Genomic DNA, 24,653 nt, shown 5'->3' on the forward strand with positions numbered 1-24,653 from the left:
CGCAATTGCAACAAGCACCACCACCCCCCAGACGCGACATTAGTCTCGGCCCGCTGCGAAAATGTGCCTCGGCGGACTTACTGCGCCTGCGCAGAGCGCCGCGCCTCGCAGGTGCTGCGCGTGCGCACTCGGTGTCCCCGCCATGCGGCGGCGATGAGGGGGTGTGAAGGGGGGAGTCGGGCCGGGGTCTGAGAGGGTCACGGGGAGCTGGGAGCGCGGCTTGTCCGGGCCACAGGGCTGCTCTAAGGGGCAGGTCTTGGCGGGGTGTGCGTGAGAGCTCAGCCTGTCCTTGCTGCCGTCGTAGCCCTGAGGGACAGGCCGTGGTAGTGCCCGTGTGGAAGCTCCCGGATCAGATCCAGGTCCCGGTCCCAGGGAAGCGGAACCCGTGGGAAGCCCCGGGCGGGCTGTACCACTGCCGCCATGCGGGGGGGAGGGGGAGCTGCTGGCGTGGAAAGCTCCGCGTGCACGTGCGGCCGCAGGGCCAGTCCAAGTGCGGGCAGCGGCGGGGGGGCGCCGGGCCGTACCAAGGCGGGGCTGGGGACGCTCGGTGCCCGCTCAGGGCAGGGCGAGCCGCCCCCGGGCCGTACCAACACCCGAGATGGGTGGGTGTGTGGGGGTGTGAAGCGGGCTGTACCACGGGCTATAACGGAAGAGGGGGATGTTACAGGAGAGCAGGGATACCTCACACTAGAGCAGGTCGCTGAAGGGTTTTAACACTGTCAGGGCTGGGGCATCCAGAGTCTCGCTGAGCAAGCAGTGCCTCACCACCCTCACAGGTAGCAGTGTCTTGTTAATATCAAACCTAAACTTCCCGTCTATTTGTACCCATTGCTGCTTCTCCCTGTCACTCCAATTTCCGAAGAGAGTGCCCCTGCGGCTTCCCTGGAGGCCCCTTCAGATCCTGCGAGGTCTCCATGCAACCCTTCCTCCTCCACCTCCGCATCCTTCCCCCCCCCCCCAACCGGGCCGCGAATGGTCGCGCCCATCGCGCTGCCCCCGGGGCGGACCGTACCACTACCCGGGCCCGCCGGGGGGGGAAGGGGCGGGCCGTACCACGGGGGCGGCGGGGGGGGGCGCGGCCTGTGCGCTCGGAGCCGTGTGGCGGCGCGCGGGCTCTCGGTGTCTCCGGCCGGACCGGGCCCAGCGCTGCCCCAGCCCCGACCCCGGCCCCGGCACACCCCGCCCGGCCCCCGGCCCGCTCAATGCCCAGGGTGAGGGGGCGACCGGGGAGGGGAGGAGGAAGGAAGTTAAAGGAGGGAAAGAGGGGGGAGCCGCCGCCCCGCGAGCCGGGGGAAAGCGGAGGGGTGGGGGGGCGGTTGCTTGGGAGGTTTTGAGGGGAGTCCCTTCTCTGGGAGGGCCTCCCTTAGGCCGCTGTGGGTGGTTTGGGGGGGTTGTTTTGTGCTCTGGGGTCTGTTTGCGGGAGGGGTTGGGGGGGTCTCGGGGGTCCACGAGGCTCTGGGCTGAGGGGCTGGTTTGGGGGGGCCTTGGGGGTCCACGAGGCCGTGTCGGCGCTGAAGGGCTGTTTTGGGTGGGTTTGGGGAGTCCACGAGGTTCTCTTTGGCTGTTTTGGGGGGGTTCTTGGGGGTCCACGAGGCGGTCTCTGGTTTGGGGGTCTTGGAGGTCCACGATGTCTTGTTTGGGCCGAAGGGCTGTTTTGGGGAGCCCTTCCTGCCCTGGTGGAAATTCCAGGCCTGTGGGGCTTGTTTGGGGGATCTTCGGCCTCGGGGGGCTCCCTGCCTATGAGGAGGAGGTTTAGGGGCTTTTCGTTGTCCGTGGGGGACCCTCCTCTGACTCGGGGCTGGTTTGGGGGTCCCCCCTGGCTGTGGGGACTCCCCAAGTCTGGCTTGGGACTGCAGCCCTTAACCTGCGGGATTGGGGTGTCCCTTCTACCTGCAGGGCTGGTTTGGGGGGTCCCGACTCACCTGTGGGGTTTGTGTGGGTCCCCTCTCAGCTGGGACGAGAGAACCCCAAGGGGATGGTTTAGGGGAGGGAGGACAAGTCCCCCTCATACGTGTTTTTTGGGGGGTGTTCCGGATGGGAGGGCATTTCCTGTGGGATTGGAACAGTGGGAGGACAAGGAGACTGCAGAGGGGTCGGTGTGGGTGAAGGTGGGGGGGTTGGAGGGGTGTGTTTGAGGGAAGGGGGTGTTTTGTGTGGATGGGGGAAGACTTTGAGAAAAGCTGGTGGGTTGTTGGTTTTTTTTTTGAGGGGGGGGAGGAAGAGGATCTCGCCTTGTGTAAAACCTGGGTATGGTCTGTAAAAGGAGGAGGTTTTTCTCCTGTGGTGAGAAAACGGAGGGGGAAGAGCTGGGAGAAATTAGTGGGGGGGATATTTCTCAGGCTGGGGGGGGGCCATGTGGGGCGGGAAAGGAAGGGTGTCCAGGATGTGGTGGTTTTCCTGGGGTTTGAGTGGGGGCAGGGCTGCGAACGCCCGGGCCGGTTTGTCAGGATAAAGGGCTGCCCTGTGGGATTTGGGGCTGGAAAAGAGGGGGAGCCGATGAATTCTGGCACAGGCAACGCCTGGAGAAAGTCCTGGTGTGGCCGAGGGTGCTCTGAGAGTGACCTGCAGGAAGGGCTGAGTCAGGGAGGGGTGGATTTATTGGGAATGTCAGCTCGGGGCGTGCTGTGGTGGGCGAGGAGCCCTGACACCGAGAGCTGAGGTTTGGGCTTTGGAGCACAGGTGAGGCCGTGGGCTGGGAGGGGTTTGGGGCAGGGATGGGGGTGGAAGTGGCCTCGCTCCTGGTGGTTCCTGGGTGTGATTAGTCACGACCTGTGTTCTCTCTCGGGGCAGCCTGAGCTCGCTGGTTTCGGGGCGAGGAGGAGGAGGAGGAAGGCACAAAGTTGGCTTTTAAAGGCTCCTGTATAAATGGAAACTCGCCTCGAAACTCCCCGAACGAACCAGGCAGGGTCTGACTCAGAACTGCAGTTAGTACTTAAAGGAGAGAAAAAAAGAGAAACCCACCACTAGCAGCAGCCAGAAAACTCTATCTCCTTATGACTCAACGTGTAGAAATACTTGGATTTAATCAACTCAGCTGCTGGAGAGGAAAGATCAGTCGGAGTTAAGGTAGGAGTGAGGATGCACAGCCAGGAATGGGGGTCTCACACAGGGTCTAGTTGTGATGTTTTTATGTACATCTCTCATAAACTTCAGGGATTCACTTCAGGTTTAATTCCCTGCAGGTACCCACCCCTCTCTTCCACACACAACGTTTTCCTGTCTCGGGGCAGAGCTGAGCTGTGCTCGCAGGGCTTCCCTGGCTCCTGCCTGGACTTTGCCCCCCTGGAATGCCGTGTCAGTCACCTGTGGTGAGGCCTGGGAGGGAGAGCCGGGTGATTCATGGCTCCTGGAAAGGAGGATGATCCACACCTGGAAAGGGAGGCCTTGAGATGGTGTAGGGCCAGCAAGGGGCTTTTTACAAAAGCACGGAGTGACTGGACACAGGGAATGGTTTCCCACTGCCAGAGGGCAGGGTTAGATGGGATATTGGGAAGGAATTCCTCCCTGGGAGGGTGGGGAGGCCCTGGCACAGGTTGGGCAGAGAAGCTGTGGCTGCCCCATCCCTGGGAGTGTCCAAGGCCAGGTTGGACCAACCTGAGCTAGTGGAAGATGTCCCTGCCTATGGCAGGGGATGGAACTGGATGAGCTTTTCCAACCCAAACCACTGTGGGATTCTGTGATTCCAAATGGTTTATTGTAGGTTGTGTATTTTGACAATATTTCTGGAGGGAAAACACGTTGTCAGTGATGTGCTGTTCCCGCACCAGCAGAGAGGAGCTCGCTGTTGTTTGGTATCTTTGGATTAGTTGGACAGCTGGAAGTTTAAAACAGCTCTGTGTAAACATTGGAAAACAGCCCTGATGGCTGGAGGGTTTGGGCTGGAATTGCTGGTTTTGGTGCAGGTGAGCTGCAGAGCTCCCTGGGCTGGCACCTCTTCAGGCCGAGTATCACAGGGACATAAAACACCTTGGCAGGGGCTGTTTGTTTTGGTGTCATCTCACGGCTCCTTTTGCTGATTGCCAGGGGATAAATGAGCCTTAAACCTCTTGATCCTCTCTCAGTTGTAGCACTTGGGGACTCGGGGTTTCTGGCTGCATTCAGGGCAGTGTCATTTTGTTGCCCCTCGTTTCTCTGTGTTCCGCGCTGAAAAGCCCAGTTCTCTCTCCCTGAAAATCGAGCCCTGCCCCAGAGAATGGCCTGTGGGCTGGAACAATTGGGACTTTGTGGACATGCAGTGAGATCTATCAGTCAGCTCCAGTCTCAGTTGTCAGCCTGCCTTTAACTGCCTCGGGAGCAGGGGAGAGGAGCCAGCTCCCCACTACGGCATTTTTCCAGTGGAGGTTGATGGCACATTCAAATAAGTGAGATGAGTAAGATGCAAGTAATTCAACTCTGCAGCTTCTGTCTTTCTGTGTGATTTGAAATTGCTTTTAAGTCCTGCTTGACTTGTTAATGGGGTTTTGGTGGTGTTTTTGATATTTCCTCTGAAAGTGTGAGAATATTTAGTTGCTGGTGATCAGGCAGGACCGTGTTTTCAAAGACCAGCAGTTGATCCAGCTTAGACAACTCAGCATTCCCATTTTTAGGAATGAGTTATTAGTGTCACATATTCATGAAGTGTTGTCTGAAGTAATTTTTGATTTTACTTAAATATAATTCTGCGACTTAAAACAGGAGAGTAGCTTAAATTTCTTTTTTCATAGCAGGGGCCTTTTGGTTTCGACTTCAAACAATTTTAGTAACTTTGACTTCAAACACTTTTAGGAACTTTAAACTTTTTGGGCATGGTATGCAAATAACATTCAAATATGCCCTCTGAAGGATTTTTAAAAACTTAAGTGGTGGGTGGAGGAAGGTGTTCAAAAAAAAACCCCTGTGTCAGAACAGCATTTTAAGGACGAAACATGTTCTGTTTCACAGGAAGGAGAGGCTGTGGAGCAAAAAACGTAAAGGCTGTCAATCCTTTCTGGAAGACCTAAGGCAGTGCCCAGTCACTTCCCACAGTCTCCAGGGTGATGATCTCTCCATCCATGCCTGGATATAGAGCTCTGACCTCACCCACGTTTAGGGATGGCAGCTGAACCTTGCCAGCAGGCCTGTTCTCACCCTGAGCCCTTCACACGGTGCCTTTGACAATCCTCACCATTTCCTGACGTGGCACTTCTAAAATCCAGACTTCTTTCATCTGGATGGGTTTTGTTGGTTTGGTTTTTTTTTTTTATTCTTGCTGGGGCAGATCCGTCTCTGCTGCCGTGGGTTTTACAGAGGTTAGTGCGAAAGGAAACGAGTGAGTCACCCCCAGGACTTGTCAGCAGGCAGGGAGGGAGCTGGGAGGGAGCTGGGAGGCAGCTCCGGGGGTGGAACAGGGTGGAACAGTGAAATTTTTTGACCTCACCCCTCTCCAGGCACGTGTCACTCTGAGCAAGCTTCCTTCAGAGAGTGTCCAAGGATCTCATCCAAGAATGTTCATTCCAGAGGTTCCTTTCTCTGTGTACTGGGAGAGGATGTTTTAGAAAAGATGGTTCTTGCTAGAAAAGGTGGTTCTTTTGCTTCTTTGTAATGTGTGTTTCCACTGTTTTAGGGGCTCGTTTTGGAGGTCTCTGAACTCTTTGACTTGAAAAGCACCTCGTGCTCCAGGTGAAATGGGGCGTTTTGGCAGTGTAGGGATGGGGTGTGGGTCACTTGGAGGGCAGTGCAGGAAGGGGAAGTGGAACCTGGAGTGGGCAGAGGGTCAGGAAGAGCCTGGCTGGGCTGCAGTGGTGTCAGGATGGCAGTTTTTATGGGATCCAGCTGCTGATTCCACGTGTGTAAATGCAGGACACAAGAATGAGGTTTTACAGAAGAGGGAGAAGAGGAAAATTCGGCAGCTCGTGACCTGACTTTGATAACATTGAATGTGGAATCTCGCTTACAGGAACAGAATTATTTGAGATGGTTTGAAAAATCCTGGCCTCCAAAACACCAAAATATTCCTTTAGCTCCGAGTGACAAATTAGCAGGCTCTGCTGTGCATCCTGTGCACTGGGCTATTTTGAAAGGGGATCCCAGTGACCTTTCCAGGGGGATCCGTGTTTTGCAATCCCTGGAAGCTGCAGCTGTTCCGAGCTGTCTCTTCTCTCCGCTGTGTTTTGAAGGAGGTGGTGGAACTGGGAATTCCTCACGATGTCATTCCTTGTTTTCCATTAGACCCCGGGCTCCTGTAGGCTCAGCACAGAGCAGAGAGTGGAGTCTCTAATTTAGGAGTCAATGCAGAACAGCCACTGGAGATGAGGAGGTGTTGGCTTTTTGCTCAGAGCAATCCCAAGTGGAGCTTCTGTCAAGTCAGGGACTCGTGTCACTGCTCTCTCTTTAATTAGTTATTACCCCGATTTATTTATGCTGGTTAATAGGACTTGCCCCTCGCTTGTGCTTTCAGCATCTTCTTGCACATTCATGGGATTTTGAAGGACATTCTCCTCCAATTGGCCCCGTCTCAGGCTCCCTCTGGCTGTGTGGTGTGAGGGGAGCTCAGAGCCTGCAGGATCTGTGTGTGTGTTCAGTTATAACTCCAAATAATCCCTGCAGTGAATCCATCAGTGGGTGCACAGGCTGTCCCAGCTCCCTCCACCTGGTTGCACAGATAAGCATCTTGATGGATGACTGTTCCCTGATAACCAGCACCATCAGGAGCTCACTCCCAGGCATATCCAGTTCTTTTCAGCTCCATGGATGTTTATGGCTTGGCTGTCTCTGCTTTCCCTCCTCCCCTGGCTCCTGTTGGGGCTGTTGCTGTGGAGTGTTGGGTATTCCTCCTCCCTTGCCAGGCCAGCCCCATAAAACACCTTGTAATTTTTTGGTTGCTCTCCATGTGCTATCTCACTTTCTCAGTATAAAAAGTTGGAGGTTAATTGGCTGAAAAAAAAAATATTCCTTGTTTTGTGCTGTCCACAGGCCTGGGCTAGTTACAGTTTATTGTCACTCTTGGGGTTGTGAAGTGCAAATTTCCTTGATAACACAGGGAGGGAGAAATTTTAAACTTATTTACTTGGGGAGATCAGAAATTGTAGACAATGGAGTTTTAATTTAATTAATTAGGAGCCTGGTTTTTCTTTTTAAACCTTAGCAGCTGGAAATCATGGGAGGAAGGAAGGGATTTATGTCAGTAACCAAACCTGTAAAATTAGAGCTGTGTGCTACATAAACTTCTTATCCTTCTGGAAATAGTTTTTCAGCCTTAAATACGGTGCTTTACATTTTTAATCACTCCTCAGCTATTAGCTAATTAAATGCTTCAGGAATATTCCTTTGGGGAAGGTAGGATGGATGGTGTCATCCCTGCTCTGCAGAGCAGCTGAGCTTGGCCAAGGTCACCACAAGCAGCTGCAGATCCAAGAGGAGAACTGGAATGGCTGACTTCCATCCTTACCTTGTGGATCGTGTCATCTCCGTGTGTCCTTTCTTAATGACTTGGTAAATTGTTTGTTCAACAGGCTTTTAAAACAACTGGGTTCAAATTCCCTCTTTGGTTTGCTCGAGGGAGGGCAGGTGTATCCAAAATGACCTGATCCAACTCCTCAACAGCACTGGATGAGGCTCCTCCAACCAAAGTCTTGGTGCTGAGAAGAAAAATGTTTAAAGGATTTGTTTAAATGTGACTTAACAGCTCCTCCCCTCAGCACAATGTGCTTGGGAATGCTGGAAGCCTCTGGATCCGTGTTTTGATCTCCTGTGCCAAGATGTTGACCACAGTTCTCATTTAGATGACCTTTTTAGGTCCTCAAAAAACTAGTTTTGAAGCTGTTCTGTAACCTAAGTCTGCAGATCTGGACATGGCTGGGGTGTCTGTTCAAATGGAGGGAAAACAGGGCAATATTTGCCTGGAAAAAAAGGAAAAGACTTTCTTGCATCAGGTTTTGGACACAAGTGGATGCTGTGGCTGTTCCTGGTCCATCGTGGCTCCAACAAACCCTCTGAGATTCTGGGATGTAAATGAGAGACTTGTGACAAATGTGCAAAAACTGGCAAGTGGGAGGACTTGAGTCTGATGTGTTTAGATGGGACTCTTCCATCTGGGGTGAGACTTAATCCTGTAGGCATTACACTGATAAAATATTCCAGGATTCATTTTTGAAATTTGTATTTCAGTCACTCAGAGCAAGAGCTGCGTTAAGGTCGGGGGAGGTGATTGAAAACATCTTTGTTCTTGCCTCTGGCAACCTAATTAATATATTTTTTGGCACTGAAAGCTGTACTTTAAGGAAATAATTGCTGTTCTTTGGGTGATTTTTGACTTCATGTCAGCGAGAAAGGTAATTTCGTAGCACTTAATTTGCCTGTTTTAAAGTGAGGGTCTCATTAAAACCCTGAGCACTCCAGAAGTTTGGGGTGTGAACTCCATGTGTGTGTGTTTTTCCCTAACTGTCCCCACTCGAATGTGCCACGTTGACCTTTCCACTCAAGTTGAAGGTTTTGTGACTTCTGGCTGCAAGTTTGGATTTTATTCAACTGATTTAAACCTCTTCCCTTAAAAAAAGAAGTGTCAGCAGTGATTCTCTGGCTTATTTTTAAATGCAGTGAAAAGCCACGTTACTTATTTAGTATTTCAGCCTGAAATGAGTCGAGCTGCTTTGGGATAACTCCATTTTCATCCCCCTAAATTCCATGGTTGAAATGACACTGTTCCATCTTTTATTGCCATGGCTGAAACATCTGTATTTCAAATCCCGTGTGTTGGACTGGAAGCTGTTGTGTCTCTTAATGCCCTGCTCTGTAAACAGAGATAAGACTGGGAATAACTCAAAAGTTATTATAGTTATGACTAAAATAATTGGGAATAACTAAAAGTTATTACTGCTAAATGGCCATTTGGTCATTATTTTGACTGATTTCTGGAGGATGTTTCCTTACCACTGTTGGGAGTTTGGGAGCGTTGGTGAAATTTATCTGCCAGCAGAAGCTCGAATACAGGAAAAATTGATTATACTCTTAATATCTTATTTATTATACCCTTATTTCTGCTCGTCCTGCTGATTTAGTTCAGGAAAATAAAGCCACAGCAGCACTCTGGGCTGAAGCCAAGCAGGTAGGACTGTACCTACAGACACTCGAGGGGACACAGAAAGGTTTCCTTGTTCTCAGTCCCAGGGACAGCAGTTCCAAGGATATCCCGAATATTTGGGCTCGCAGCTCTCAGGAGCCCGCTGAAGGTTGACTTGTGCTTGTTTGTTTTCCCAAATGCTCTTCCCTGGTGTTTAACTGGCGTTTCTCTGGGCGGGTGGTGGCTGGAAACAGAAGCACCCAACAGCTCTTTTTTTTTTTTCCCTGCTGTTTTTCCCCGTCTCCAGGTGTCCCGTCGGAGGAGACGTCCCACATTTATGGCGATTCTGAGCGCGAGGGCAGAATTCTGCCAGGCCCAGCACAGCCTCCTGGCTCACAAGTGAGCTCAGGGCAGGGGGGGGTCCCACGTGCCATAATTCCTTCGCCTCGGAGCCCCCGGACACAGCGGACACGCCCAAATATATGGGATATCTCCTGCCCCTTGGAAGCGGATCCCTCGGAGTGACTCTGGCAAAGCTTAAGCGTCAGGAAAACAAAGTGGAGAGAAAACCTGCCCTCACCTTTTTGCCTCACCAGTGCCTAAATGTAGAACAGGCTGCCCAGTGTTGCACGTAGTCGGAATTTGTGGAGTCTGGAGGAAACCACCCGCAGCAGTTGAGGCCCAGGTTGAGTTCAAGTGGATCCTGAAGCAAACCTGCTTTTCTAGAAGTGACATCCATAAGGAACAAACACGTCAAAGCAAGCTCTGATCAATCCCAGGCATATTAGCGGTCTTTTTGATGTTTTCTGCTGTGAAACCTTTCCAAAGTTATTGATTTTTTTTTTTAAATTTTATTTCTTTTTTTTTGTGTTTGTTTGTTTTTTTTTTTTGGCCCCTTACACATTTTATTTGCCATTATGAACCGTCCAGCCCCCGTGGAAATTACTTATGAGAATATGCGTTTCCTGATCACTCACAACCCAACCAATGCAACCCTCAGCAGGTTCATCGAGGTAAGGAGTCAAAAAAAAGTGTCCCTTCTCTCCTCACGTGCCCACAATTCCTCTCCAGGTGCTGAACTGTCATTCCTCACACCTCCTGCTCAGTGCTTGGGCTGTAGGTTACTTGAAACTCAAGGTGTTTTTATCTTTAATATGTTGTTCACATTCTCCTGACAGTACGAGAAGAGAATCCACTGATGACTTTTTCTGAACTCCTGCATTTCTTTAACTGCAAGAGGCTGGGTGAGCTTCCATTTTGGAATACAAACACCCCCCTCCCTGTCATCAAAGGTGTCACTCCTTGGACAAGGAGAATGGGTTCAGACTGAAAGAGGGGAAATTCAGGTTAGATACACAGGAAATTCGTTCCTCTGGGGGATGGCACAGGGTGCCCAGAAAGCTGTGGCTGCCCCTGGATCTCTGGAATTGTCCAAGCCAGGTTAGAGCAACCTGGGATAGTGGAAGGGAATGAGATGAGCTTTAAGGTCCCTTCCAACCCAAACCAGTGTGGGATTCTGTTCTTGTCCTGGTATCTGCAGCACTGCATGTCCTGCAGTACTAACTCTCATTATTCATTAAATAATTCAGTGCTGATCCATCAACCTGTTGCTCACCTGCTGCCTTTGAGGACATTGTTAACAGAGCTGGACCTGCTTTCTGAGCTTTCTTCTCCCTTAGAGGACCAAGTGCAATCCTTAAACTGATGTTCCAGCTGCCCTGCCCGTCCCAGAATTGTCAGGGATTTCAGGGGCTGTGATTTCTCCATGAATTTGGCTTCAGCCTGGGTTGAGCTGTGGGAAGTCAGGCACAGTGGGTGCTGGGTCTCGCTGTTACTGACACATTGGGATCTTAAATATGGCAGGATTCACTTTCCTGAACAAGTAGCAGATGGCATCATCTGAGAAGTAGTAGCACAGTAGATTTCACATTCTGCTTTGCTCCAAACCTGCTGTATCTCTGTGCCCTTCTGTCCTATATCAAGAGGACTTCTGTCTGCTGTGTGCAGGGTTTTTTCATTCCAGAGAGATCCTGTCATCTCCTGCTGATGTCTCACAGACTTCCATCACTCACAGCATGCTCTTCACCATGGATCTGCTCAGATACCACTGGTTAATTTTCTCTGAAAGCCACATTTTTTTGGTCTTCCCCCCCCCCATTATTGTGGCTTGTCTTCCTTTTTCAGGGGTCTCGACTCTGGAATGGATGTTATTGCTAATTATAAGATGTAACAGTGATTCAGTCCAAACACGAGGGGAAATTCTGCTCGTTGTGTGAACCTTCAAAGTGAACTGGAACAGCTTTTGTTTGATCTTCTGATTATTTATCTGGCACAAAGTGCTACTTATAGTGCATTACCAGGAAGCTGGAATATGGTGGGGTGTGTGTTCTGTTCCTCCCTGCCTCCAAATGTCAACACTGGCTGAAGCAAACAGTCCCTGACTTCTATTTAAAGAGAAGAAGAAGCTGCTTGGAGAATATAAGCAGCTATTTTAATTTTGCTCTTACATGTGCAGTTTTTTTTCCACCTTGCCATTTCCCCAGAGAGGGGAGGAGCTCAGAGGTGTTTCTCATTTTTCCCGTCACTCATAACCTGTCCCTTGCCCCTTCCTGGGGAGGACTGTGTGTAAAATGTTCTCGTTTGTACCTGAGGAGGAAGTCTTTTAATTCATCACCCTGTCCTTGCTCACATGTTTCCCTTTCTCTTAAAGGAGCTGAAGAAGTATGGAGTGACAACCTTGGTGCGAGTCTGTGATGCCACTTATGATCAAGCTCCTATTGAAAAGGAAGGAGTCCGGGTTCTAGTGAGTTGCCTTTAAAACTGTCTAAAAAAAAAATAAATGTGCATTTACATGTTTAGAAGTGGTGGGGAATCTCCTGCATGCTTGTGGCTTTAACTGATCCCCTGCATCAGTTAAAGGTGGTTTGGAGAAACTCGCTGTGTTTTCTGAAAGGTATTTGGTGGTTCCTCACTGTTGTCTTCAGTTGGGGTAGAAATGTCCCTTTCTGGCTTTGTTTTGAGATATTTTGATTTGCCTTTTTGTGAATAGTTTGATACTGATCCAGCCTTGTGGTTGATGCAATTTGGTTTGGTCCTTATCTGGATACAGCAGCTCTTGGCTCAGGACTCAGATAAAACTCCCTTTTCTTGCTCTTACAAAAAGTGCCACTTTTTGAGCCTGTAGCTGATAAGTTGATACAGAACTCTGTGGGCTGGCTGGATAGAGCCATAGAATCATGGGAGGGATTGGATTGGAAGGGACCTTAAATATCATTTAATTCCAACTGCCATGGGCAGGGACATCTCCCACTAACCCAGGTTGCTCCAACCCGGCCTTGGACACTTCCAGGGATGGGGCAGCCACAGCTTCTCTGGACAACCTGTGCCAGGGCCTGCCCACCCTCACAGGGAGGAATTTCTTTCCAATATCCCATCTAAACGTGCTCTCCTCACCTCTGAAGGGAGCCAGGCTGCTGGTGGCTTCCCAGTTGAGCAGGTGGAATTCCTTCCCTGCTTACTCACAGCTGACAGTTGTGCAATGGTGTCTGACTGTTGCCTGGTGTTTCAGGGGAGGTTTTTTTAAGAGGTGTGTGCTCATTCTGAGCTTGCAGGCGGTGTTTTTCCAGGCAATACTTCTGAATTATTAGAGTGTGTCTGATACAATCAGTTTGTTTTACTGGAGTGAGTAACAGTCTGTTGTGAGGGCAGAAATTGCATCTTCGTGGTGCAGGTAGTCAGCTTGCCATCACCTCTTGCTTTTTATGGCTCTGACAGAGGAAAACTGCACTTTTCCATGAGCAGAAAAACTTATATCCTGGCATATCTGTGAAAACTCCACGTCCAGGTCAGTCAGGTTTCTTGGCTCCCAGCCCTGGTCAGCATTTACTCCAGTTCCAGGCAGCCACGTGGGCCTCAGTGTTGTTGGAAAAATCAGTCACTGCAGGGCTGTGCTCTGGAATAGCATTTTTGCTCCCTCCAAGCTGGCTTAGACTTGGACATCGCAGTGTTTTCAGTGCTCTGAAACCTCCAGCTGTGACTCTCCTCAGGTTGCCAGAGGCTGGAAGGATTAAACTTGTGGTGGAGAATCCCTCCAAGCCCTGATTTAAGCTGGGGCTTAGCAGAGTGTTCCTGTGCCAGAGGGGAGAGCTGAGTTCATCCCAGAAGCTGTAGGGCAGCGTTTTAGAGGTCCAGCCCTGCCCTGGGCAGCTGGGCAGGGAATTCCCACCTTCTCCATGCCATGGCCAGGCCCTGGGGCAGCTGCAGGAGCCAGAGCTCTGTGCTCTTCCAAAATAGCTGGGGGATTTTGGTTCTCAAGAAATCTTAAAACCTCGGTGCTGGCTGGGCTTGGAACTGAAAGCGGTTTTTTGAGGAAGCTTCGCTAAAAAACTGGAAATGGTGTTTCCTCCAGCCCCGCTCTGTTGTGGAGCCTTTCACTTTGAGCAGCACACGTGAGAATCTCGTGTCTGAACACGTTTGCCTCAGCCCCAACAAAGCCAAACGATAGCAGTGCTTAGCGTTCCACTGCTCCAGGAGGGAGATAAATCCACCAGGCATCTGCTAAGGGTGACAGAAAGCGGGAGGTGACAGGGCAGGTTCGTGCTAATGTCATCGCTGATCCTGATGGCCCCAGTCAGGAGGTTGTCTTGGTAATTTACTCTATTGCTGCAGTGTTTGGCTATTTGAGATAAGCTTAACGACTCCCTGACACGGCCACCTCCCACAGAGCTTTTCCTCCCCACGAATTCCTGCTTTTTCAGAGCGTGGTCCTGTCGCTGCGCAGAAATGGGATTGAATTACCTCTGGCTGAGAAAATAACACGTCGCTATTTAAAGCCAATATTCGCTTGCAAAAATAACATTAAGATTAAAAACACAGCCTGGGAGAGATTAGTGTCTGTTTTAACACTGCTGAGGTCAAAAGCTTAGTGAAACCCCTGAAAAGGGGGGCAGCTCAGCCAGCCTGGATCATGTACTGCAAGATGGGGAGAGTGTGGCAGCTCCAGAGCTCTTTGGCAGATGGCACAGTGAGAAAGTAGGGAATGAGATGTTCCCTGGTTGAAGTAGTACTACTGCATATGCACGTGTTTATCAACAGAGATCAAATCCAGGAGGCAGGAGGTGGGGATGGATTTAGTTCCTGTGGGCTTGTGCAGCTCTTGGTTGTGTTCCTGTGTCAGGTCTCCTAACAGAAATGTTACATCAGGAAAAACCTCCCAGTTTTCCTGCAAGTGTTTTTTGCCCTGGTTGGCAGCTGGGGAGGCCGTGGTGGCTTTGTTCATCTTAAAGATCCAAGAGACATTTCATTGTTCTCTTAGTCCTTGATTTATTGGGTCAGGCTTTCTTTACACTCTGGAACAGCCACCACCTGAACACTGCAAGGGAATTTCTTGCCATGGGATTGTGGGGTGGAAGGTGGAAGGTTCCACACTGGTGGCTGTGGTCTCATCCTGCACAGCTTCAGGCACAGTTCTGGGAATTCATAATTTAAGGTTGTTTTTTTTTTTTCAGGGGTTTTGAGGTGTCTCCTCAAAGTTCTGTCCCTGCTTCTCAGCCATCTCAGTTCTGTGCTGCCAACCCCGCAGCCAGGGCAGGCCCAGAGCTGTTGTGAGGAGCAAGGGCTGCTCCAGAGGAAGGGAAATAAGAATAAAACCCTTTCCTGCCTCTCATCCTTCCCACTGCTGCAGGGTGGCACAGAAGAGCTGCATTTTCTCTTTGTGCAATCTCATCCTGGTTATTAATGACTGTTTTTGTGTGGAGCTTAGCAATTGGTTTTCTATCCTGCCTGACAGGAATTCTGCTGGCAGAACTCATAATCAGGGGAAACAAAAAAAAAAAACCCTGCAAACTTCACTGCAATGACTCCTCCAGTCCCAGAATTATTCTTGTTGCTCCATTCCAGGCAGTGTTTTATCAGTGCTACTTTCATGTGCCACTCCTGAGAGGTGATGCTCCGTGGGGAAATGGCAGTGGGGATTAATTCAGGCCAGCCCAGGAGTTGTGTGGATGTGAAGGTTAATGTGTGAGCTAAAGCCATGGATTAAACTCCTGTATTTGGTGCGAAGGAAAGGATTTAATTTAAATTAAATTTAAACACTGAACTGACGTGGAAATCCTGTTCTCTGCAAGGCAGTTACAGAAGAAACATCATCCTGCCTCATCTCTTGGCAGCCTGTGCCTCTCTTCCTGGGACAGTGGGTGACACAGTCCTAAAATAATCCAGCCAGCACTGTGTGATTGAGTGGAAAATCTCATAAAAGCCTTTTATTAGAAAGAACAAGTTTTACTTCGTGATCTTATTTCTGTAGCCTTTTATTTTGCTGTGTTGTCCCAGATATTTTTGATTTTCCAGGTACTTTAAAAAAAGGATTTCTCTGCACTCTTCAGACTTGATGTATCTTTCTGAATTAACCACATATAAAGTTATCCCAGTGACTTAAAGCTTTTTGGTTTTCCACTTCTTTTTATTTCCACCTTTCAACTTTAAGTGCCATCACATTTCTGAGGTGCTCTTGGGCTGGGCTGAGCTGTGTTTGCTATTCGGGAGGTGTTGGAGTAGCAATAAGTGCATTTCAAAATGAAAAAAGTCTGGTGGGTTTTTACCTTTAGTTGTACTTGTTCAGTATTCCTACGTGGTGCTTTTGGACTTCAGAAAATATTATTTCATCATAACTTGTTCTCAAGGCACTACATGAAAGGCTTGGTTTTGGCTGATGAGGGGAGAGAGCTCCTTTCAAAGCAATTTCCTTCCATTTGGAGAGGTTGTTGAATAATGTGGAACTCTGGCTGTGAGCTCCTCTTCTAAAATACATCACAATCATCTAAAGAAAAGTGCTAAATAACTCCTCAATATTATTTTTTCCCCTGACACCCAGGAGTGCTCTTTCTCCAGCACTCCCCGTGTCCCAGGACGTTCTAAAGCACGTGATGTTGAGCTTGGGCTTGAAGTGGAGGCCCAACTTCCAGGAGAGCTTTGTGGCCTCAGGAAAATGGGAAGTTCCTGCCGTGTCCTTTTAATTACAGCCACATTGGTGATATTAAATGTGGCCTAGAAAGTTCCATGCTGGCTCCCCCTTTAAGAGCAGAGATGGAAATGCTGCTTAGGTGCGACTGTTGCTGTCTGATCACCTCCTTTATGCTTCTGAATGTGGGTTTTTTTCGACTTGAAAACACCCAGGTAATTGTTAAATTGCTGATTGGGATTCATGGCAGCTGGAGAAGCTGATCCATCAGAGCTGTTATGAATTGTTAGGAACAGCTTCTCCTCCACAGAGCTACAAATAGTGCTTTAAAAGGTCGGCACAAGCACAGGAGAAAGTCTACAGAGTTCTCATCCTTCACGTGTTTATTTGAAATGCTTATTGATTTTTACATATTTTTAATAAAATGGGATTTCAAAGGCAGCTATTTTTCTAAAAACCCTATACTGCAAAGGAGCCAGTGAAGAGCTTTATTGAAAAGTGCAATTAAATGGTTGTTAAACATTTAATGTTGCGTTATGGTATTGACTGGCGAACTTGTGTGCAACCAGCAGAACACCCGTAGAGCTCTGTGTGTGTGTGTGTGTGTGTGTTATGCATTTCCTATTGAATTGTTCTCCTCCCAGTGGTGGTTGCCTTGCTGCTGGTTGTGCATTTCAATCCCTGGAGCTGATGGAATTTTTTTCCCTTCAAAGGACTGGCCCTTTGACGATGGAGCACCACCCCCAGGTCAGATAGTTGACGACTGGCTAAACCTCTTGAAAGCCAAATTTCGGGAGGAGCCTGGATGCTGCGTGGCTGTTCACTGTGTTGCAGGGTTGGGAAGGTCAGTATCCTGCTGTCTGGGTTTTATAGTCTGCACCTGGGAGTTTATTTGGGAGGGAGGTCACGGAAGGTGTTTAGTAAATACCAGTTTTCCTGTTTTCTCCTAAATAACACTTTAAACCAACAGCATCGAATTAGTGTCGTTAGAGCAAGAGAGAGAGACTTATTGCAGCTTAAAAAATCCTCAGTGATTTCATAACTCTGATCAAGGGTGAGAGGAAAAGCCTTGGAGAGCTTGTCCAGAACAGTTCTGTCAATCACGAATGACACGAGGAGTTAGAGACATTAATTTAAAAGTCTGTGTTTTTCTGTAAAATAGTAAAAGCTCTTTTGTTCTTTTTGACACAGGCAATATACACACAGTACCATTTTGAAGCTGTTGGGTTTTTTTTTTAATTTCCTCCTGTTTTCAACTGGTAAACTACCAAGCATGTGGTAATAAAAAAAGGCATTGGGAAGACCTACTTTAATTACTTTCTTACTCTCAAGTGGCTTCAGTTTCAAGAAGTCAGCCTTGTATTTCTTGCTCACTTGCAGATGTTTCTCTCCTTACCACTGAAAATACAACTTCCTACTTTGGGAAGAACCTTCAAGAACCTTTCAAGAAAAAAGCTCAGGAGAGCTGAATGTTATATTCATATTCCCAAGTGTAATCTCTGGATGTTATGTTCCTCCTATGGGCTAGGAGGAAATGGAACTTAATTGTTTGTATTCTTGGAATAGCCATGGGAGTGTTAATATTTAAGGATATCAATGAGTGGGCGAGAAAGGATAAAGAAATCAAGCAGGCCCAGGGTTGGAGTGCAGCAAGTTCTTAAATTTCCACCTCTAGAGAAGGAGAGAGAAGGGGGGAAATGAAGAGCTGGAGGGAGAAACAGCCAACATTGGAGGAGACAAGAGCCAAAACCCCAAGGCAATTAACATTTGTTTATCCATTTCTGCTCTATTTTTATCTGAGGAACATCTCCAGGAAGGTGGCCACGTGCAACTCAAGTGATTTTTCAGCTCTCCTGTCCTTGCATAAGAGCAGGGCAAAGGGGACCAGGAGCTTCTCCTCTGGTGTGTGGCACAAACACATCATGAGTTCAGCTGGTCCTTCCAGAGTGACCTTTCCCTCCACTTCAGGCAGAAGAGGGGAAGGCAAGAGCTGCCCAGATTTTATGTTTAAACCCAGCAAACTCTCCTACCTGCAGCGAGGAACTGAGCTTCAGCTGTAGGAAAAGAGTTTTGTTCTGTTCAAAAAGTGACCTTTGAAGTTTCCAATGGTTTCCTTGGGAAAGTGAGTAATTGTGTTTATGCAGGTGCAGGGTGACAGTGGGAGTTGTTTCTCCTGAATTATGTTGTTGTTTAGCCACGAGTACAAATTGTCCCGTTGCTGGCACCTGTTTAATCCTCCCCTGCTCCACTCCTAGAGGTGCCTCTTGCACTCTGTATTTTAGTGGGGTGAACATCAATCCAGGAGAAAGTCAGTGTGTACTTGAGACTTCTGCTTGTTCTTCACACTTGACTTCTAAAATGTGGATTCCAAGGTAAAAAGTTCTGTTGCTCCTGGAACGCCCAGTTCCTTTACAGAAGGCATTTAAAAAAATAAATATCTCTCCCTCTCTCTCTCTAAAGTCATCTGTTGAGTGCTTCACAGATCTGTCTCACATACAGCTAAATCTGCAGTGTCAAGTGCATGCAGGAGGTATTACAGAGTAGAAAATGAGGTTATGGTGAAATAAGAAAGCATAAAAATGGAGAATTATCGTTTCACGCCCTAAACACTAAGGAGCTGCTATTGATTTTTATTTCCTTTGCTGTGTGCTGAAAGCAGAGCTGTCTCCTAAAAAAGACATTTTACATTAGGTACCAGCAAGCAAATGTCTTTCTGTAGGTAATGCTTAAAGAGAAAATACTTCAGCTCTTTGGTTTCTAGATTAATTTGATGAATTTTGAAGGATTCAATATATTGTTTCTCTAGATCTTCCTTAAATATTGATTTCTCCTTCAGGGCTCCTGTTCTGGTTGCACTTGCTCTCATTGAATGTGGAATGAAGTACGAGGAGGCAGTTGAGTTCATAAGGCAGTAAGTTAAACTTCCCCATTCTCCAGAAATCTTTCACTTCGTTGCTGTGTTTGACCAGCCTGGGCCTTCAGCAGAGCTTGCTTGGTTTTTATTATATAATATATACTAAAAATATATGTATAATGGTATAATGGACACAGCTGTGAATGCTGAGCCTGGTGCCCTTCCCTCTCTTTGAGGATGAGGATTAACAGGTGATCTCTCTCCCTCTCCTTTCAAAATCTGGGTTTCTATATTAAGCCATTGACCAAAGGCTCAAAGATTCTGGGGTTTTTTTTGGGGGGAGGTAAAAAAATGTCCAGGCTGGGGCATTAAAAATTGCTTCTAGTTAATAAAAACTGAAAAATAAAATTCTGGTGAGGTTGGGCCAGCAGGTGGGTGAACTGCAGCACTGCCAGGTGTCCTGGGTGAGTGTGACCCACCCAGAAATGGCTGGAAAATAAAACTGGGCAAGGATGAGGCTGCAGAGCTCTGGTTCAGAGATAACATCAGCTCTTGAAATGAAGCTCAGCAGGTGAGATTTGTGTCGAATGAGCTTCGCCAAAAAAGCAATTTATCCTTTTATGGCTTCCCAGGGTCTCCAGTTATCTTTGTATTGCTGTCAACAGCTTTTTCTGAATTTTTCCTTCTTTAAATTCCTTTTGTCTCTTCCTGGGTACGCTGCCTTTGATACCCAGAAGCTTTTTTTTTGTTTTTTTTTTCTCCTGAGAACCTCTTATCTCTTCACATCTGAATGTCAGGGTCTCACTTAGCTAATAAGGAGCACCTGCAGGAGAGGGTGACCTTGATGCTCTTCCATAACTACTGCAGGTGATGGAAATCAACTCTCCCCCTCCCAGAAAACACCCTGGAATTGGCTAGATTTTTCTTTTAGATTGGCAGGCAGGTGATAAAGTGCTTGTGCTGGCCTGGTTTATCCTTCCTCACAGTGGTGATGGACACAAATCCAAGCCAAAAGGCTGTTTTGCAGATACAGAAAAGCTTTGAAAGGAGGCCTTAGGATTTATAAGGTGACTGAAGCAGTGCTTTTTCCACTGATATGAGCCTTCCTTCTCTTTGTTTTAGGAAAAGGAGGGGAGCTTTCAATTCCAAACAGCTGCTTTACCTTGAGAAATACCGACCTAAGATGAGATTACGCTTCAAAGATGCCAACGGTCACTGCTGTGTTCAATAAAAACATGGTCTCAAACGAAGGCAGAAGTTAACATGGCTCTTTTCTGGACTCTTGGCACCTGGAAATGTGAATCTGGAATCAAACTACGTCATCAAATTAGTGGTGGAGTCAGTGCTCCTCAACCTCTGTCCTAAGGGTGATGATGATTGAAAAAAAAAAATTTAAAAAAATAATAATAAACCCCCCACCCCCCAATTAAGAGAAACATTTCAGTGAAGGATTGTTTTCTCCTCAAGCTGCAGTTTGAACATCTGCAAGGAGAAAATCACTTTCTGAACCTTCTGTATTTTTAACTTTTTCAGAAAAGAAATAAAGTAAATTTTATGTCTAAGGAAAACCAGCAGAGCATTGGCTTGTGCAGAAACTATTTTCTTGATTTGATGGAAGTACCCCCCCCCCCAGTCAGGGCCTGAGACATGAATTCCTCTTTCAAACTCTTTTAAATGGAGTTGCCTTTTGTTTTTTAACCTTGCTGGGACCTGGCAGAGACACGAGGAGGAGCCTTAGTTGCTGTCTGGGAACAGTCTGACAGCCTTAAGCCCAGTTTGGGCATATCCTAGAGATTGGGTGATGTCTGTGTCCTGTGTCTACCTGGAGTTCAGGTGTGGAAAAAAAACCTGAAGGGCTTTAACAGAAATCTCCCTGCCTGATACCTTTGGGGAATCTGCTAAAGTCCTTTTCTGAGTGGTGGGAGATTGTGTGTGTGTGTGTGAGATTTTCTGTGTGTGTGTGTGTGTCAGTCTGATTTTTTCCAAAGAATTTGGCTGAAATGTTAATTATCTTTCTGTTGCTGGACAGAAAAATCTATCCTGGCAGAAGACTGATGTTCCAAAGTGTCCTGGGTGAGCGAGGGGCAGTTCAGACAAGGACTTAAAATTAATTTATCTGTCATAAGGAAGACGAAGAGGCTTTTTTGCTGCTGTCCAGATTCTCTGCCTTGGCTGAGCACAGGAAATCAGGATTTGGGGGAGGGTCTCGTTTGTACCCTGTGAGGTAAAGATGAGTCAATGCCTGGGGTGGGGATTTCAGTTCAGTTTAACCACTTATTGCCTTGTTATTTTTTATTAGGTTCTTTTGGAGGGAGAGTCTCTGGTTCCACACCAACATGCCTGTCATCGCTCACCCCTGGCAGAGCAGAAACACGCTGATTTTTAGAGGGTGGACTGGCACCACCTTCTTTTTGTGGGTGCTGCCAGTGAATTAACCCAAGTCATTTTTAGAGCCTCTAAGGAGCAGTTTTGGCCAGGCTGCTTCTACCAAACACATGTTACTGTAGTGCCCTGCCCCAACAGTGACTTCTGTCTGTAAAATCCAGCCCTGGAAGGCTTTGGATACAGGTTTAGGGTCCTGGGATGCTTTGCTGTGGAGCACCAAAGGCAGGTGTTGGTCTGTACCTGCAGCAGGTGTGGCCTCGTACCCATCTCTTCCCGATACCTCAGCAACTGCCTGCCCAGGATTTCCCCCTCTTCCAGGCTCCTGCTTTTAGTCTGCAGCTTGACTGTGCAAAAACACAGGTAACAGACTTTTTTAGAGTTCTATTCCTGGGAGAGGTTTATAAATTTAAGCAAAAAAAAAAAAAAAACAACAGGTACTTGTCAGCCCCCTCAGGGGAGATCCACGGGGAGGACCCCGTGCTCCCCAAAATCCGGTGTGTCCCTTCTTCCAGCTGTGGTGTTGTACTTGAGCTCCTTCCTCCCTGTACCACCTGGAACGTTTCTGAGTTCTTTTAATAGCTAAAGGAGATGCAGAAGTGTTTGTGGTGTGGGTGCCTGTCCTTGGGAATGACGTGTCTGGTGGTGTCTGAGTCCGGGTGGAAGGGAGATGGTGCTGAAATTACCTAATTCTGGCCTTTACCTTCCCCTCACAAACCACAAGCCTGATGTTCTAACTGTTCCTGCAAGTGAAAAAGTGATGTTTTTTTTAGTCAAAGGAAATACTGGTGTTTAGTTAAAGCTGATTTGACAAATGATGGAAGTCAGATTGGAGGGGACGGTGTTGAGCTGGATTAAAAACCCAAACCCCACGTCCTTCTGAAAAAAAAAAAGAAAACCAATAAAACAAATTTTACATGCTCTATGTATAACTTTGCATTCTTCCCCCTAGTTTTACTCTTGATTAATAATGTACTAATTATCATATGCTATGACTCTGCAGCCTTAATTGAGGGAAAAATAGTGAAAAGTGCAGATTGTCACCAGAACGGGGGGAATGTCACTGCGACCGTGTCCCGTAGGCACAACACCTGGATCAGCACTTGAACGTAGTGCAATAAAGTTCTTGCAGTAAAATACCTTCCCTCTGGCTCCTGATGAATTTATTGCAGCTCACTGATGTTGAATGATCTTTAATTTTAACCTGAAGGCACAAGTTTGGCCGTGCCCCCCCCGGTGTTGGTTCCCCGTGGCTTGGAATTGCCAGTGGGAAAAGCTGTTTTCTCTTGGAGAGGGGATGGTGCTGCAGACAGGAACAGTTCTCTGCCTTTCAAAGGATCTGTTTTAAAAAAAAAAAAAAGTGTAAACTTACCTTTAAACAATCCAAACAACAGCTCTGAACTTTCCCAAGAGCTGTCCAAGATCTGTTGCCAAACCCTCTGGACAAGGCTCAGCCTTGGCAGCACCTGAATGGGGAGATTGTTTTGGGGTAACAATGGGGGATTTTGGGAGGCCTGGATCCCAGTGCCTTTCCCTTCCTTAGCAGTGGAAGGCCACTGATCTGTGTAATTTATTTAAATAATATAAGGTGCTGTCTCTGGGCTTCACAGATAAGGATCCAATCAGCTTTGCTTTGCTTGCCATCAAAGAAATATGTTCTTTGCAAATGGGTCTCATGTTTCTAATATTTATCAGATTATTCCCAGTACTAGAACAAATTTTTAGTCCCTGTTGGCTATGGGATAATAAACCACTTGGACTGGGAGACTGGGAAGTTCCAGCTCCTTTTTGTGTAGTTTTGGGGTTTTTTTAACACCACACTCTCGCTTTGTTTGTTTTTTCACATCTACCTTTTTGTTACCATGCACTAAAAGCGAGATGTCTTGCTAATTAAAGGCTACTCAGTATAAAAAATATCATGTACTTAATTGGAGTTGAGATATCCCTGTGTGATACAAGTCACTTGTTCCTCTTGTTAATTTTTTTTTTTTTTTTCACTTAACATCCAGGCAGCTTCAGCTGCTGATCCTTTAATTGGAGGTAGCACTTAATCACATGCATATTTATATAGCTTAAAATGCTACTTTTGGAGCAATTAGGAATGAGGAGCAGAGTGGAGTGACTCTGTGGGGAAGGAAGCTGCAGGGATCATGGCTGGCACTTTATGGAACACTGGGATAGTTTGGGTTGGGAGGGACCTTAAAGCTCATCCCATCCCACCCCCTGCCATGGGCAGGGACATCTTCCACTGTCCCAGGTTGCTCCAACCTGGCCTTGGACACTTCCAGGGATGGGGCAGCTTCTCTGAGCAACCTGTGCCAGGGCCTCCCCACCCTCCCAGTGCCTTTTTAAGTAAAAGATTATAAATAATTTATTTAAGTTGGTCTTAACAAACTTCAGCCTTGCAGATCCCTTGGAGCACAGTTGTAACCTGTAGCCCAGCTCTGCAGGAAGTCACTCCTGTGGTCAGTGGGTTGCTGTGTGCCCTGGAGGCAGAGGTGGGAAGCTGGGGGTAAGAGATGGTCCCTGTGGAAGTGGAGATGTCCAGGAATCCGGCCTAGAACTGGATTTGATACCTGGTGAAGTCCAAAGGGATGTAATAGGTGATGTTTCCACAGGTGGATCTGGAACCCCTTTCGCTTCAGGCTGTCCAAGGGTGATGTAGACACGGACACCTTGATACTCCCACCTTAAAATATTTCTGCAAAACCCCAACTCTTTGCTCTGGAGCCAAATCTTAGGCCCTTCCCTTGTTTTCACCGCACTTAAATCACCGTCACCAGTGAATGAAGTGATGTAAGTGACATCTTAATTCTTCCTACCAGATAATCAGGCTGGATCTTCCTACTCCTGACTTGGGGGGGACATCAAAAAGAAAACTGGCTGTCCTGTGGAATGGACTGACAGGTTTTGGTTTCCACCCAGCACAGAGCTCCCCTTCCTGGGCTCTTGGCCTTGTCTGGAGTTCGGAGCAGATCCTCGTGCCAGGGGTGTGGTTGGCACCAGGTAACTGAGCACCTGAGCTCTTTTTTTTGGGGGGGTGGTGTGTGACCAGCAGGGACCTTGTGCCTGGAAACAGCTGTGGGTGGGATGTGGAGGCTGCCAGAGCAGCTGATTTATTCTGGCAGGAGCTGGAGCAATGCTGGGATTTCAGGTGGCTCAATCTGTGCCTTCTCTTACAGGGCCTAACTCTGGGGGTGGAGACCAACGAGGGACACCTGGAGCCAAAGCTGGAGGAAAATCCCCGATCCAAGCCTGTGGATGGACTGGAAGAGATGAAAAGGGGGAAAGCAGCAGGTAAGAAATCACTTCTCTGTGCAAAATGGGAAACCAAAAGCAGTAATAACATGACTCCTCCAGGGCTGCACAAAGTCAGTGAGGGGAGGGAATCTGGTCCCAGGGTGTGGGACACCCTCTGTGGAGGGAGGGAATCTGGTCCCAGG

General features: G+C 47.9%; 1 protein-coding gene across 2 annotated transcripts; it reads left to right on the top strand.

The window, feature by feature from the left end:
- The first annotated feature begins 1,121 nt into the window (after positions 1-1,121).
- Positions 1,122-22,265, top strand: PTP4A2 (protein tyrosine phosphatase type IVA, member 2). 2 transcript variants are annotated; one of them, XM_017828333.1, is made up of 6 exons: positions 1,122-1,211; positions 9,324-10,029; positions 11,727-11,819; positions 16,688-16,818; positions 18,811-18,885; positions 19,951-22,265. In XM_017828333.1, the coding sequence occupies exons 2-6, from the start codon at positions 9,934-9,936 to the stop codon at positions 20,057-20,059; spliced, it is 504 nt and encodes a 167-aa protein (XP_017683822.1). In that variant the 5' UTR covers positions 1,122-1,211; positions 9,324-9,933; the 3' UTR covers positions 20,060-22,265. The 2 variants fall into 2 exon arrangements, with proteins under 2 accessions (XP_017683822.1, XP_017683824.1); XM_017828335.1 differs by lacking the exon at positions 1,122-1,211 and adding an exon at positions 2,861-3,066.
- Positions 22,266-24,653: the final 2,388 nt, after the last annotated feature.

The sequence above is a fragment of the Lepidothrix coronata genome, unplaced genomic scaffold (assembly GCF_001604755.1).
Source record: "Lepidothrix coronata isolate B3197 unplaced genomic scaffold, Lepidothrix_coronata-1.0 Scaffold147, whole genome shotgun sequence".
In the NCBI taxonomy this organism is placed as follows: domain Eukaryota; kingdom Metazoa; phylum Chordata; class Aves; order Passeriformes; family Pipridae; genus Lepidothrix; species Lepidothrix coronata.

Bases quoted from the DNA above. Each gene is read 5' to 3' on its own strand.
- PTP4A2 (XM_017828333.1), top strand. From the start codon at position 9,934: ATGAACCGTCCAGCCCCCGTGGAAATTACTTATGAGAATATGCGTTTC. The intron at 10,030-11,726 runs GTAAGGAGTCAA...TTTCTCTTAAAG, and splicing joins CCCTCAGCAGGTTCATCGAG to GAGCTGAAGAAGTATGGAGT. The intron at 16,819-18,810 runs GTCAGTATCCTG...TTTCTCCTTCAG, and splicing joins TGTGTTGCAGGGTTGGGAAG to GGCTCCTGTTCTGGTTGCAC.